The sequence below is a fragment of the Musca domestica genome, unplaced genomic scaffold (genome assembly GCF_030504385.1).
Source record: "Musca domestica strain aabys unplaced genomic scaffold, Musca_domestica.polishedcontigs.V.1.1 13, whole genome shotgun sequence".
Taxonomy (NCBI): domain Eukaryota; kingdom Metazoa; phylum Arthropoda; class Insecta; order Diptera; family Muscidae; genus Musca; species Musca domestica.
In genome coordinates, this window is record NW_026712172.1 from 573,361 (window position 1) to 590,334 (window position 16,974).

At 35.7% G+C, this 16,974-nt stretch overlaps 1 protein-coding gene across 2 annotated transcripts in view; it reads left to right on the forward strand.

The window, feature by feature from the left end:
- LOC101890560 (structural maintenance of chromosomes protein 3) overlaps positions 1–16,974 on the forward strand; it is a 254,949-nt gene that overhangs the window by 29,481 nt on the left and 208,494 nt on the right. Inside the window, exon 2 of one of the 2 annotated variants that reach the window (XM_059118473.1) lies at positions 12–126. The exons of the other annotated variant lie outside the window; for it this stretch is intronic. Coding sequence (XP_058974456.1) covers positions 12–126 — 115 coding nt within the window. The remainder of the gene's footprint in view (positions 1–11; positions 127–16,974) is intronic. 2 annotated transcript variants of the gene reach the window in all.

Here is a 16,974-nt window from a genome sequence, read left to right on the forward strand (position 1 = left end):
TATATTTGTAGATAATTATTCAAGGGTTCAAAAGCTACAAAGATCAGACTGTAGTTGAACCCTTTGACAAAAGGCATAATGTTGTTGTCGGCAGAAATGGATCTGGCAAAAGCAATTTTTTTTATGGTAAGTTTATTGCAAGGTTTATTTACAAATGTCTCCAAAATATTAAAGTCAAACACTTATATTTGCTCATTGTACATTGACAAACGGAAGTCAACGTACTAACCCTGACAAATCTAAATCGACATTGACAAAATTGGATATGTTGTATATCATTCTATATAAAAGTTAAAAATATATATAACGATACCGCCCATTTAACGTATTTTGAAATTCTTAACTGCAGGTGAAATCAGTAGCAATATTGCAACACTTTTTTACTTGTGCTGTGACCTGTGCGTAATGTATACCTTTGGGCAGCTTAGGTCTTACACTGTTACCTAAAATTCGACGTACACAGTCGACCTTTTTCACCATACAGGTATAACACATGTTTTCATATGAGCGCTACCAAAAAGCGTCGGACATATAAAAATTCATTTTTCGAGTTTTTAGCGTTTTTTTTTTTCTGAACGTTCCGGTACAAAAATACAATTTGGGAGCAACGCTAGTTTAGTAAAAAATATGGCTTAACTCTAGTTTAGTAAAAACTCTTCATTTTTTCGACAAATTTTCCAGTTTTGATATAGACAATATAGGTTGGTAAGCTTATGAAAATGCCTATCCAACAAGTGGTCACATGATGGGGTAAGTAGTCACGGTTCGGGAGTTATAGTGAAATTATCGATTTTTTGGACCCGGATTTTTTATAAAACCCCATAAAGTCAAAAAGGGGCCCATTATGGGGGTCAACAAAATTGATAGGAATTCATAACAGATACTCTCACCTTTCCAAAATGCTACAATTTGTGCTAATACCTTTACTGAGTCCAGAGATATGGGTCTTTTCATCGGCATAACCCGATTCTAACCAGTTCATAAAAATTATGTTTTCAATAAAAAAAAGGTTTATTTCGCGTAGCCGTTGTTGGATTACAAAAGCACCACATTTAGAAAACTTTGGTTCGCGTTAGCCGGTGTTGGACATACTCAGAGGAGAAAATCTCAAACTCCGGCCGAAGGCCAGCTATTTACCAAAAGCGTCAAATTTAGAAAACTTTGGTTCGCGTTAGCCGGTGTGGGACATACACAGAAGAGAAAATGTAAAGCCCCGGCCGAAGGCCGTCTACTTACAAATGGTTTTAAATTTAGCAAAATTTGGTTTGCGTTAGCCGGTGTGGGACATACCCAGAGGAGAGAATCTCAAGCCCCGGCCGAAGGCCGGCTATTTACAAAAAATGTCAAATCTAGAAAACTTTGGTTCGCGTTAGCCGGTTAGGGACATACCCAGAGGAAAAAATCTCAAGCCCTGGCCGAAGGCCAGTCACTTACAAAAGTTATCCAATTTAGAAAACTTTGGTTCGCGTTAACCGGTGAGGGACATACCCAGAGGTTAGAATCGTGTTATGCGGATGGAAAGACGCGTATCTCTGGACCCGAAAAAGGTATTAGCACAAATTGTAGCATTTTGGAAAGGTAAGTCAATTTTGTTGACCCCAATAATGGGCCTTTTTATGACTTTTTAGGGGTTTGAAAAAACAGCGCGTCCAAAAAATCGATAATTTGACTATAACTTCCAAACCTTGACCTTTACCCCATGTGACCACTTGTTGGATAGGTATTTTCATAAGCTCTCCAACGATACCTATGTTGTCTATATCGGGTAATAGGGTTCGTGTCCAGGCCGGGTTTTGAGCCCGGATTGTCGGGTCAAAAATCTGGGGTCCCGGGTCCGCCCCCCAAAGAAAAAAATAGTTTCCCGGAATCAGGGTAAAAATACCTACCACAGGAAAAAGATCGAAGAGATTTTACTAAACTAGAGTTGTTCCAAAATTCTACAATTTTTTCGAAATAAGAGAAAAGGTATTGGAAAAGGTATAATGGGCCCCTTTCGGCTTTTTGAAACCCCCCCCCCCCCCGGATTTTTTATAATATATATATATATATATATATATATATATATATATATATATATATAAATATATATATATATATATATATATACTAGTACTTTTTGAAAACCCCCTAAAAACTTGAAAATGAACCCATTATGGGGTATTAAGATGCATTATAGCCTACACTCTTGCCTTTCCATATGTGCTGCTATCTCTATTTTCTCCAATAATATGTAACTAACCTTTTTAAGTGGCCCGCTCTCGGCCAGGGTTTGAGATTTGTTTCCCTGTCACATGTCCAACACCGGCTACGCAATCCATAGTTTTTCTAAACATTGTATTTTTTGTAAATAGGCAGCCTTCGGCCTGTGCTGAAATTGTCTCCTCTGTGGTATATCCAACACCGGTATCCATACCACAACGGAATTGGGTGCCTAATAGAAAGGCAATGATCTCGTTTTATATTGCCTATGGACTTGGGCCCTAAGACAGTATTTAATTTATTCTGACAGCATTATCCACTCCCTCTATAGTCTCACAAAAACATATCCAGGACCTTTATTAACTCATTTTTATATTCATTGTAGCTTGCCTCATAGGTATTGCAGTCAGTGCTAAGTTTAGTTGTGGTGGCCCTTTTGTATAATATTTTTGATATTTTCCGAAGAATAGCAAGGCAAGTCCATCAAACTGACTGAAATTTCCTCTCAGGGAATCTAATTGGACATGATTTATTAAAGCTTGAACAAAACACATTTGAGACAGCATTCATTTCGAGGATCAAATTTCTTCTTGTATTCCTAAAGATTTGTGCCTAACTCCGCATTTAGTCACTTGAAAAAATATCGTCTTATGATGGAAGGTAGAGCTACTTCGGAGTTATTTTTTTAGTACATTTTCGAAGATTATTGTTGAAAATAAAACTGAATACCACCCGTTATAGCGCGTCTAAGCTTTACCGGATTTAGTAAACCAATACATTTTCCATTCTGTCTATTCCTTTGCATATAAGTCAAATAAATCATCATTAAGGAGATTAATCCGAAAAAAGTCCTAACGTAAACATACTATTAGGCTGGATGTGATATTTACCTGTTGATTTTACTTCTGTTTAAAACGGCCATCAAAAGTTGACACTCTGAAAAAAAAACTTTCCTAAAACAGAGACCAGTCTTGCAATTCATAGATCACTCGAAATTTCTGAAAAATGAAGGCAGATGAGAATGACAGAAGCATCGATCCACAATTCTTCAAAACAAACTAAAATATTCCGCATGTGTTCACTGCCGGTATCCCCGTAATTCATTTGTTACTTTCAAATCGACCTTTGCTAACGACACTGCGTTTATTAGTATAACACATCTTCTATATCTATAAAAGAGGAAAATGTTTGTATGTTTGTTTGTAATTTATGGACTCGAAAACCGCTGAACAGATTTTCCTGAAAATTTGCATGTATACTGCAACATCGCCTGAAAGTAACATAGGCTATATAGATTTTTGAAATTACACTTGGAAGTGGAGATATAGCATCAGAATCGGTGTTACCTCCCAAAAATTTAGATTTTGTAGGCACATATCTATTGATCGATTACAGATACAGTCTCCAAATTTGGAATGCGTAACGGAATTTGGAACAAAAATAAATTTGGCAAATTATATTGAAATCGGTTCAGATTTGGATATAGCTCCCATATATATTTTCGACCGATTTCAAGCATTTGATGCACCAAACATGCTATGTATCCCAAATTTCAATGAAATTTGAGACGTGTGATGGATTTTATCTAAAAAATTGATTTCCCAAATTATATTGAAATCGGTTCAGATTTGGATATAGCTTCCATATATATTTACGACCGATTTCGTTCATTTGATGCCCCAAACACGATATGAATGTTCGATTCCAATGAAATTTTGAATTTTTACCGGGATTTGATCCGAAAATAAATTTATCAATTTATATTGAAATCGGTTCAGATTTGGATATAGCTCCCATATACATTTTCGGCCGATTTCATGTATTTGGTACACTAAACACGATATGTATGTCCAATTTTAATGAAATTTAAAATAAATAACGAAATTGGGAGCAAAAATGAATTTGCCAAATTATATTGAAATCGGTTCAGATTTGGATGTAGCTCCCATATATATTTTCGACCGACTTCATGTATTTGATGCACCAAAAACGCTATGTATCTCTAATTTCCATGAAATTTGGAATGTGTAACGGAAATTAAAACGAATATACATTTGTCAAATTATATTGAAATCGGTTCAGATTTGGATATAGCTCCCATATATATCTTCAGCCGATTTCGTTTATTTGATGCACCAAACACGATATGTATGTTCGATTCCAATGTAATTGGGAATGTGTGACGGGATTTTGATTAGAAAATAAATTAGTCAAATTATATTAAAATCGGTTCAGATTTGGATATAGCTCTCAGTATATTTTCGACCGATTTCATGTATTTTATGCACCATACACGATATGTATGTTCGATTCCAAAAAATTTTGGAATATGTGACGGGATTTTGATTAGAAAATAAATTAGTAAAATAATATTAAAATCGGTTCACATTTGGATATAGCTCACATATTTGACGCACCAATTTCAATGAAATATGAAAGTTGTGGCGGAATTAAGTGTAAAAGTAAATTTTTTAAAATTATATTTAAATCGGATCAGATTGGGATATGATTTTAATAAGAATCATTAACCCACAACGCCTTAGGCTAACACTAAAAAACAATACAACAATTTATTTGAAATATGCTTATTACGGGGAAGTATGTTGCTACCTCGAATGCACTAATTGGAATAGAAATGCCACTCAACTTCAAAAAATGCAGTTTCCTGCACGCTTGGTATTTGCTATGAAATAAATAAATTCAAAGGACAAACCCTTCGTGTATGCATGTCATGTTACTGCTTTTCTAATGGTTTTGTTTATTAACGCATTAAAGTAGTGCAATATATTTTTTTTTTTTCATTTTTAAATTAGTTTTTTTTATCCAACATATATTCGTAAATAAAATTTTGAATGCATATAAAATCAAAAGGGGTAGCGAAGCGCACCGGGTTCAGCTAGTGTTCTATAAAATAAGAATTCAAAGTCCTAGTATGTAAGACTGTAACCATCTGGGCCTGTTCTAAGACATAGCAAATGACTCCAATGTAAGTGCATTACATACAGGGTGAGATAAAAAAAACTGCAACCAACTTCAGACTGCTGCCATTTCTAAGCCACTCGTCCGACAGCTGTTAATATTATTCCAGTGACACCTCATTATATTGTTAAAAGCGTACAAAAGCATTTTGGTGAGAATTTTCCAGAGCAAAAGTTATTCGTGATGGAATTCAAGCGTGATAGTGTGATTTCTTTATATTTAGTTGGAAAACCACCAGTGGCTATCGTTAGAACACTCCAGCATTTTAATGTGATAATTTACCGTGATGATGATAGCGTAGCCCGACGTCAAGGAAGTGGACGGAAGAAAACAGCAACATCAGCAGAAATGGTTCGAAAAGTAAAGAAGCGACATGATCGAAACCCGCATCGCAGTGGCCGGAAAATGGCTTGTGTGCTGAACATATCGCAATATTTCACTCGGCAAATATTGAAAAATGAGCTCGAGTAAAGCCATTGAAATTCCAAAAAGTGCAAAAATTACACCGCAACAGAAAGAAAATAGACTCAAAAGAGCTAGAGTTGTTTCGTTTGGCCAAAAGTGTTGAACTACCGAATATGATTTTCTCCGATGAGAAAACTTTCGTTGTCCAGCAGTTTGTAAACAAACAAAATTAGTGTTTACTTGCCACAGGGTCAGCTGAAAATGTGCGTGGAAGTATGAGGCAAGCTCCGCTAGACGCCATGATCGTACAATCATCCGCTTACGTTACGATTTCAATGCTGTCTGGAGGGTGAGGAATTCCGGAAAGGCAGAGGTTAAACAGTTCCGGAGATATCACCCCACCTTGGGGAACTCCATGTTTCACTCTTCGGGCTTTGGATTTGACGAAAGTTCTCAACCTGTCGCGAGCCACCCACATAGTGCTTGAAGAAAATGGGCCGGGCGGTCTTGCTACTGATTCAGGCAAGGATGCCAGTAAAGGCGAATCGTACAGGCCGATTTCGCTTCTGCCGCCAGTAACCTATGGCTTTACTCCTCCCCAGCATTAGAAGAAGCTATTCAGTCGCCAACCATCAGCAGGGATTCCGTCCACAACATAGTACTACAACAGCATTGCACGCCGGCCATAGCAAAATTTCGTGTCAATTCGGTCGGCCGAATGTCGGCTACTTACATAATTTATAACGTTTAGAAAAAGTATGGATCGCGTAGCGGGTGTTGGATATACCCCAGAGAAGAAAATCTCAAGCCACGGCCGAAGGCCGGCTGCTAACAAAAAGTACAATGTTTAGAATAACTATGGATCACGTAACCGGTGTTGGATATACCACAGATGAGACAATTTCAGCACAGGCCGAAGGCCGCCTATTTACAAAAAATACAATGTTTAGAAAAACTATGGATTGCGTAGCCGGTGTTGGACATGTGACAGGGAAACAAATCTCAAACCCTGGCCGAGAGCGGGCCACTTAAAAAGGTTAGTTACATAGGTTAGTCACATGTCCAACACCGGCTACGCAATCCATAGTTTTTCTAAACATTGTATTTTTTGTAAATAGACGGCCTTCGGCCTGTGCTGAAATTGTCTCCTCTGTGGTATATCCAACACCGGTTACGTGATCCATAGTTATTCTAAACATTGTACTTTTTGTTAGCAGCCGGCCTTCGGCCGTGGCTTGAGATTTTCTTCTCTGGGGTATATCCAACACCCGCTACGCGATCCATACTTTTTCTAAACGTTATAAATTATGTAAGTAGCCGACATTCGGCCGACCGAATTGACACGAAATTTTGCTATGGCCGGCGTGCAATGCTGTTGTAGTACTATGTTGTGGACGGAATCCCTGCTGATGGTTGGCGACTGAATAGCTTCTTCTAATGCTGGGGAGGAGTAAAGCCATAGGTTACTGGCGGCAGAAGCGAAATCGGCCTGTACGATTCGCCTTTACTGGCATCCTTGCCTGAATCAGTAGCAAGACCGCCCGGCCCATTTTCTTCAAGCACTATGTGGGTGGCTCGCGACAGGTTGAGAACTTTCGTCAAATCCAAAGCCCGAAGAGTGAAACATGGAGTTCCCCAAGGTGGGGTGATATCTCCGGAACTGTTTAACCTCTGCCTTTCCGGAATTCCTCACCCTCCAGACAGCATTGAAATCGTAACGTAAGCGGATGATTGTACGATCATGGCGTCTAGCGGAGCTTGCCTCATACTTCCACGCACATTTTCAGCTGACCCTGTGGCAAGTAAACACTAATTTTGTTTGTTTACAAACTGCTGGACAACGAAAGTTTTCTCATCGGAGAAAATCATATTCGGTAGTTCAACACTTTTGGCCAAACGAAACAACTCTAGCTCTTTTGAGTCTATTTTCTTTCTGTTGCGGTGTAATTTTTGCACTTTTTGGAATTTCAATGGCTTTACTCGAGCTCATTTTTCAATATTTGCCGAGTGAAATATTGCGATATGTTCAGCACACAAGCCATTTTCCGGCCACTGCGATGCGGGTTTCGATCATGTCGCTTCTTTACTTTTCGAACCATTTCTGCTGATGTTGCTGTTTTCTTCCGTCCACTTCCTTGACGTCGGGCTACGCTATCATCATCACGGTAAATTATCACATTAAAATGCTGGAGTGTTCTAACGATAGCCACTGGTGGTTTTCCAACTAAATATAAAGAAATCACACTATCACGCTTGAATTCCATCACGAATAACTTTTGCTCTGGAAAATTCTCACCAAAATGCTTTTGTACGCTTTTAACAATATAATGAGGTGTCACTGGAATAATTTTAACAGCTGTCGGACGAGTGGCTTAGAAATGGCAGCAGTCTGAAGTTGGTTGCAGTTTTTTTTATCTCACCCTGTATGTAATGCACTTACATTGGAGTCATTTGCTATGTCTTAGAACAGGCCCAGATGGTTACAGTCTTACATACTAGGACTTTGAATTCTTATTTTATAGAACACTAGCTGAACCCGGTGCGCTTCGCTACCCCTTTTGATTTTATATGCATTCAAAATTTTATTTACGAATATATGTTGGATAAAAAAAACTAATTTAAAAATGAAAAAAAAAATATATTGCACTACTTTAATGCGTTAATAAACAAAACCATTAGAAAAGCAGTAACATGACATGCATACACGAAGGGTTTGTCCTTTGAATTTATTTATTTCATAGCAAATACCAAGCGTGCAGGAAACTGCATTTTTTGAAGTTGAGTGGCATTTCTATTCCAATTAGTGCATTCGAGGTAGCAACATACTTCCCCGTAATAAGCATATTTCAAATAAATTGTTGTATTGTTTTTTAGTGTTAGCCTAAGGCGTTGTGGGTTAATGGTTCTTATTAAAATCATATCCCAATCTGATCCGATTTAAATATAATTTTAAAAAATTTACTTTTACACTTAATTCCGCCACAACTTTCATATTTCATTGAAATTGGTGCGTCAAATATGTGAGCTATATCCAAATGTGAACCGATTTTAATATTATTTTACTAATTTATTTTCTAATCAAAATCCCGTCACATATTCCAAAATTTTTTGGAATCGAACATACATATCGTGTATGGTGCATAAAATACATGAAATCGGTCGAAAATATACTGAGAGCTATATCCAAATCTGAACCGATTTTAATATAATTTGACTAATTTATTTTCTAATCAAAATCCCGTCACACATTCCCAATTACATTGGAATCGAACATACATATCGTGTTTGGTGCATCAAATAAACGAAATCGGCTGAAGATATATATGGGAGCTATATCCAAATCTGAACCGATTTCAATATAATTTGACAAATGTATATTCGTTTTAATTTCCGTTACACATTCCAAATTTCATGGAAATTAGAGATACATAGCGTTTTTGGTGCATCAAATATAGCATTTTCAGATTAAATGAAACCTTTTGCAATTCAAATGAAACTTTTTGCAGCGGGAATGAAACCTTTTGCAGTGGAATTGAAACCTTTTGCAGTGGAAATGAAACCTTTTGCAGTGGAAATGAAACCGTTTGCAGCGGGAATGAAACCTTTTGCAATCGAAATGAAACCTTTTACAACCGAAATGAAACTTTTTGCAAATCAAATGAAACTTTTAGATTTTTAGAAGGAAAAATAACAAAACATTTTTATTTTTAGTACGTTTAAAATTAAATTAACTAATTATAACTAATATATAGTTAAAGAGGAGTTTTTATTGATTATTAATATTTATGTTTTTATAAAATTTTTTCTTAAAGCTTCCATAATACACAAGTGTAGATGCAGAAAGATTGAAAAAAGTTTTTCAAGGTATTTTTTTCAAAGGACCCGAATTAGGTATCTTTTTATAATCTCCTCCATGGAAAGGAGGATATATTAAATTTGTCATTCGGTTTGTAACACCTCTAAATATTCGTCGTAGACCCCATAAAGTATATACAATTATGATCATAGTTGATTTAATGATTTCCACTTATCTATCTTTTGAAATCACGACTTACCTTTATTAGGTAAGATTAATAATTTCACATTTCAGTCCTGGCCATACCTATAAAGGGCAAAATTTGTTTCAATTTCTCTTTTTAGCATTAAGCATTTGGAATTTAATAATATGGAAGCATTTTATATCAAATCAATAAAGAACCATTTGTTATTACAATAATTGAAAATTTAAGAAATAATATAAATAAATGTAGATATTTATAATCAATAAAAAATCCTCTTTGTCAATATATTAGTTATATTATTATTAATTATTAATTGATTTCATTTAAAAACTACTAAAAATAAATATATTTTGTTATTTTTCCTTCTATAAATTTAAAAGTTTCATTTGATTTGCAAAAAGTTTCATTTCGGTTGCAAATGGTTTCATTTCGGTTGCAAAAGGTTTCATTTCCGCTGCAAACGGTTTCATTTCCACTGCAAAAGGTTTCATTTCCACTGCAAAAGGTTTCAATTCCACTGCAAAAGGTTTCATTCCCGCTGCAAAAAGTTTCATTTGAATTGCAAAAGGTTTCATTTAATCTGAAAATGCTATACATGAAGTCGGTCGAAAATATATATGGGAGCTACATCCAAATCTGAACCGATTTCAATATAATTTGGCAAATTCATTTTTGCTCCCAATTTCGTTATTTATTTTAAATTTCATTAAAATTGGACATACATATCGTGTTTAGTGTACCAAATACATGAAATCGGCCGAAAATGTATATGGGAGCTATATCCAAATCTGAACCGATTTCAATATAAATTAATAAATTTATTTTCGGATCAAATCCCGGTAAAAATTCAAAATTTCATTGGAATCGAACATTCATATCGTGTTTGGGGCATCAAATGAACGAAATCGGTCGTAAATATATATGGAAGCTATATCCAAATCTGAACCGATTTCAATATAATTTGGGAAATCAATTTTTTAGATAAAATCCATCACACGTTTCAAATTTCATTGAAATTTGGGATACATAGCATGTTTGGTGCATCAAATGCTTGAAATCGGTCGAAAATATATATGGGAGCTATATCCAAATCTGAACCGATTTCAATATAATTTGCCAAATTTATTTTTGTTCCAAATTCCGTTACGCATTCCAAATTTGGAGACTGTATCTGTAATCGATCAATAGATATGTGCCTACAAAATCTAAATTTTTGGGAGGTAACACCGATTCTGATGCTATATCTCCACTTCCAAGTGTAATTTCAAAAATCTATATAGCCTATGTTACTTTCAGGCGATGTTGCAGTATACATGCAAATTTTCAGGAAAATCTGTTCAGCGGTTTTCGAGTCCATAAATTACAAACAAACAAACAAACAAACAAACAAACATACAAACATTTTCCTCTTTTATAGATATAGAAGAAGATGTGTTATACTAATAAACGCAGTGTCGTTAGCAAAGGTCGATTTGAAAGTAACAAATGAATTACGGGGATACCGGCAGTGAACACATGCGGAATATTTTAGTTTGTTTTGAAGAATTGTGGATCGATGCTTCTGTCATTCTCATCTGCCTTCATTTTTCAGAAATTTCGAGTGATCTATGAATTGCAAGACTGGTCTCTGTTTTAGAAAAGTTTTTTTTTCAGAGTGTCAACTTTTGATGGCCGTTTTAAACAGAAGTAAAATCAACAGGTAAATATCACATCCAGCCTAATAGTATGTTTACGTTAGGACTTTTTTCGGATTAATCTCCTTAATGATGATTTATTTGACTTATATGCAAAGGAATAGACAGAATGGAAAATGTATTGGTTTACTAAATCCGGTAAAGCTTAGACGCGCTATAACGGGTGGTATTCAGTTTTATTTTCAACAATAATCTTCGAAAATGTACTAAAAAAATAACTCCGAAGTAGCTCTACCTTCCATCATAAGACGATATTTTTTCAAGTGACTAAATGCGGAGTTAGGCACAAATCTTTAGGAATACAAGAAGAAATTTGATCCTCGAAATGAATGCTGTCTCAAATGTGTTTTGTTCAAGCTTTAATAAATCATGTCCAATTAGATTCCCTGAGAGGAAATTTCAGTCAGTTTGATGGACTTGCCTTGCTATTCTTCGGAAAATATCAAAAAGATTATACAAAAGGGCCACCACAACTAAACTTAGCACTGACTGCAATACCTATGAGGCAAGCTACAATGAATATAAAAATGAGTTAATAAAGGTCCTGGATATGTTTTTGTGAGACTATAGAGGGAGTGGATAATGCTGTCAGAATAAATTAAATACTGTCTTAGGGCCCAAGTCCATAGGCAATATAAAACGAGATCATTGCCTTTCTATTAGGCACCCAATTCCGTTGTGGTATGGATACAGGTGGTAGTTAGCAATCATCAATAGTTCCCCTATAATGTATATCTTAAGAAAAAGATAACAAGTTACCCTAAGTTCTTATAAACGATGAAAACCTTTCAACCCTTAAAGTCCTCTGGTTCTGATGGCATTATTCCGGTGATTTTGTAAAAAGCATGTTTCTTTGTGTTTGCTATCTTGCAGGAGGTTTTTAATGTTTGCATTTAGGATTGTTGTGCTTTTGTACCCAATCTGTTGAAAGAGATAGAGATGATATAAGGTAGTTTTTCGTTCAAATAATTTTGGTGTTTGTGAGTCGGTGTGTGTTGAGTTGAATATTGGGGCATTGGTTTTGCTTGTGGCGGTAGTATATCTTCCCCATGGCGATGTTCAGTCTTTCTGTGATGTACATGAGAGTTTGTTTGATCGCTTCTCTAATATCATTGTCCTTGGCGATTTTAACTGTAATTTATTTGTGTCTTCGAACTCTGTTTCGATGAGAGGATTATGCAGATCATTGGGGCTAACTATTGTGCATAACATGAAACCTACCCATTATGATTTGGCCCATAACTCTACCTCGTTAATTGATTTTTGCCTTACTAGTGATAATTTGTCCTTGGGTTTCTCGTCTCAGGGTCGATGTCCTGGTATATCACACCATGCCTTTGTTTTTGGTTCGCTTAACCTGCCTGTATTTTCAGAGGAGAGATTTATTGAGTATCGTAACTTTGGCCGAGCGGATTGGTTGGGCATTTTAAATTTCATATCCGATTTTGACTTCAACCCCTTATATTCCACTTCTGATGTGAATTGTCAACTTTCACTATTTGATTTGTTGTTTAACGCGCTATTGTCTTTCGTTCCTGTTTCTGTTCGTAAGGTCAACCCCAGGAATGATGCATGGTTGGAATCTGATGTGGTAAAATCGGCACGGATGTTTAGAGATCTTGCGTACTTTGAGTGGCGCAAGCGACCTATGGAGGGTAATAGAATAATATATTGTATGTATAGGAATCGTTGTAAGGCTGTGATGAGGAATGAGAGGCGTAAGTACTATAATGATTTCTTTGGTCGTATGAATAATAATCAGCTGTGGAAATCTCTAAAGTCGTTTGGTGTTTTGGGTAGTGATAATGAAGCTCCACCAATTGATGTCAATGCTGCTAATCATTATTTTTCCAGTGGGAATCCTGGTTTTGTGGGTGAGCGTGGTCAGTCTCTTTATAGTGAGGGTCATGTGGGAGATGATGTTTTTCGGTTTTATTGCATATTTTTTTTCTGATGTTGTAAGGTCATTAAATAAAGTTAAGTCGGGAGCTGTGGGGGTTGATGGCGTGCCAGTAAAGTTTTTTAAACTTATATTTCCATACATTTCCTGTCATTTCCTGCATTTTGTTAACTCGATTTTTATGACATCTACTTTTCCTCGGGCGTGGAAGGTTGCACGAATTGTTCCTGTGCCGAAAACTGGTGAATCATTTGATTTGCCGAATCTGCGTCCCATTAGCATTCTACCTGCTATGTCAAAAGTCGTTGAGCATATTATTAAAGAAGCGATTGTTGACTTCCTTGATGATCGTAGGCTATTGAGTAGTTCTCAGTTTGGTTTTCGGCGACGATGTAGTACGACCACGCACTTATTATATCTTACTGACATGATTAGAGATGTATTTAATTCATCTGATGTTGGGTTATTATTGGGCCTTGACTTGTCAAAGGCTTTTGATTCGATAAACCATTCCCTTTTACTTGACAAGCTGAGGTTTAAGTTTGGTTTTTCATCTTCTGCGTGTCGTTTAATGGCCTCATATTTGGAAGGTAGGTCTCAGTTTGTTGTTCATTTGGGTGTTTCGTCTGAAGTTTGTAGTGTCCAATGTGGAGTCCCGCAAGGTTCTGTACTGGGACCGTTGTTATTTATTATGTTCATTAATGACATTGTGCACTCAGTTGTTGATGACAGGTGTTGTCTGTTTTTGTATGCAGATGATATTCATGTTTTCTTCAGAGAGGCTGATATTGCTGGGTTGGAAGGGTTGGTTAATTATATTGTTTTGTCTCTTTCGTCGTGGATTTCGCTAAATGGCCTTATGATTAATTGGAATAAAACTAAAGCTATGCTGTTCAATGATCATGGTAATGGTGGTTCTCTTAATATTACTGTGGGTTCTGTGTTAGTGAAATTTGTTGATGAAATGAAATGTCTTGGTGTTATAATTGATCGGAAGTTGGACTTTAAGAGACACATTGATTCCTTGCTTTGTCGTATAAGGTTTCAGCTGCGGAGGCTGTATTGTCTTAATGCTTATTTGCCTTGTCATGTTAGGAAGAGAGTGGTTGTATCCTTGCTGCTATCGCAGGTAAATTATTGTCTAGAGGTAGTCTCCGGTACTACTTCTTCTCAAATGCAACGTATCCGTAGGGCGGTAAATTCGATTGTTCGTTATGTGTATGGCTTGCGTCGTGGTGATCATGTTTCTTGTTTTGTTAATGATCTCCTGGGATTGCCATTTAGCAGCTACGTTGATCTTCGTATTCTTCAATTTCATTACAGTGTTATGTGCAATTTTGACTCGCCTCTTCGTGACAACTTTGTGTTTTGTAGATCATCTCGAAATCCTCAATTGTTGTGTCCAAGGTTTTCGTCCTCCATTGGTGAGAGATCATTTGTGGTTAGGGCGGTGAGATTGTGGAATCAGCTTCCTTTGGCCTTACGTACTTTTGCCCATACCAATTATCTGTTTAGGGTTAAAGTAATTGAATACCTTCGCCTAAATATGTAGGCTATGTTTTTGTAGTGGTTGCGTCGGTTTATTATGGGTCTTTCTTTTTGCTTTTCTTTTTGTTTGGGCTGGGGAGCCACTATATTATCTTCTTAATTTTATTTGTAGGGTATTATGGGAGTTACTATTTATACTCTGTTTTGTGAGTAATAAAATAGTTATCTCTTATTTTTAGTTCGTTTCTGCTACACTTTTTCACTGCTCTACTAGACTATTGTTTAGTTGGTGATGGTGAATTGAGGTGTAGGGTTCGAGCTTCTCGTGAATTATTAAGATAAATTATTAGGTTTAATATGTTATTTGTTAAGTTTGAATTAATCATTGAATTTGTATTATGTTAGGGTATTGTAGATAGATAATATAAGTTATGGGCCCTGTGGGCTTATTTATATTTCTTTGTAAGGTAAATAAATGAAAATGAAATGAAATGAAATGAAAGAGATTGAAAAAAATCTAGCCACACATTGCCCAAAGGCTACAAACCGAACAGCTTGGCAAAAAATGTATAAAGATGTGCACCGCAGAGAGGATTTCTCTTACAACTGCCTTGACTTTCAACTTTTAGGACAATATGAACACAGCAACTGATACATCCGGGCGCGTATTATTTGCAAGGTATAATAGAGATCCAATTGCCCTTTATACAAATGAATATTACCTAGCAATTGTTCATCATAAATGTTCTTTAAGTAACCGGGATCCACAGGAATTGAAGAAGCTTTTGCAACTTCTAACTCAAATTCTTGCAATGTCTTGATTATATAATTCTCGTGAGATAAATAGAAAACTCCATCTTCATTACGTGAAACTTCAATTCCCAAATATAATATGATATATTCTAGTTTCGTTATTTCCAAGTGTCGTTTTAGAGTTCTTGTAAGGTTTTTAATTTCCTCGTTACTTTAACTGGCTATGATATCTACATAAATCAAGTCGTAGACAGTAGAACTCTCTTGTTATATTTTTCCGTATTTTATTTTGACCGTACTTTTAGGAATATCACTTTGCGACAAATCTGGCCTTTAATTTATTCTTGCCATCAATGGTTTTCATGATTTTAAATACCCTCCTACAGTCAATCAACTTGTTTTCTTTGGACATTTCTACAAAATTCCAAGCTTGATTGTCATTGTTTTTAGATTTACCTTTTTTGCCTATTAATCCTTTTTAGTTTGTAAGAAATATATTTTTGTCTTTTTATTTTGTGTTTTTATTTATTAGTTTAGTTTGAATAGTTTTAACTAGTTCATAAGTTTTTTTAGGATATATAAATTTACTTAGTTTTAAATTCACTAATTTCTAAGTTTTTTCTCAGTAGATTTTAAGTTTTAAATTAAGGTATTTTTAAATTCATTAGTATGTAAGTTTTAGCACGTCAGTTTTACAGTTTAATAATTTATTTGAACAGTTCTTTCACCTTCTGGTTGAATATTCTTGTGTTGTAATGTTATTTTTGTATTTTAAATATTCACTTCTTGATGTTTCTGTTTTTTGTAAAAGTTATTAATTTTGCTCTTTTTCTTTTTATTAAATTTGCATCGTCACATCAAACCAGTTTTGGTTGACGATGCTTATTTATTTGAATTCAGCATTGGAATTTACCGGTGGCTGCATCAATGTATGTGTAATGTGTGTGTATGTAAACAAATGATGTAAATAATATATACACAGTTAAGGATTTTCAATTCTTCACTTTAAAAAAATATATTTTAAGGCACTAACCCGGTGCCTGTTAAATCAAAAAACACTTTTATTTATATTTAACTATAAATTCACTTTTATTTAAATTTGATTAATTACATTACAACCGCTTTATTCGTCTGCGTAACTAAGACTGTCCGTTTGCAGTCAATCCAATTCCCATCAGAACTCTAAAATGGTCAAGTTGCATTCATTTGGTATCGTGGGAAACGCACCGTCAGGTAAAGGTGTAATTGGACCGGATGCGCGTGCAGTGTTTGGTCAGTGGTTCGAGTTAGGCGCGTGTAACAGGGAAATGCTGACTTCGCCAATTAAAGTGGTCGGCAGCATAGACAATGTTCTTAACTCCTCCCTCCTTAAAAATCTGCGTCCTGCAGATCACATGCGTAGGGTGGTTCATAGTTGGCAAGTTCATTTTCTTTGTAATTTTATACCACAGAATTTCTATGCTGATGCCGGCTAATATCAAGATCGTGATGTAAGTATCCAGTGGTCAACATCCAAAACGAAACTTTCGGAAGTTATGTTCATAAGGACCGATGG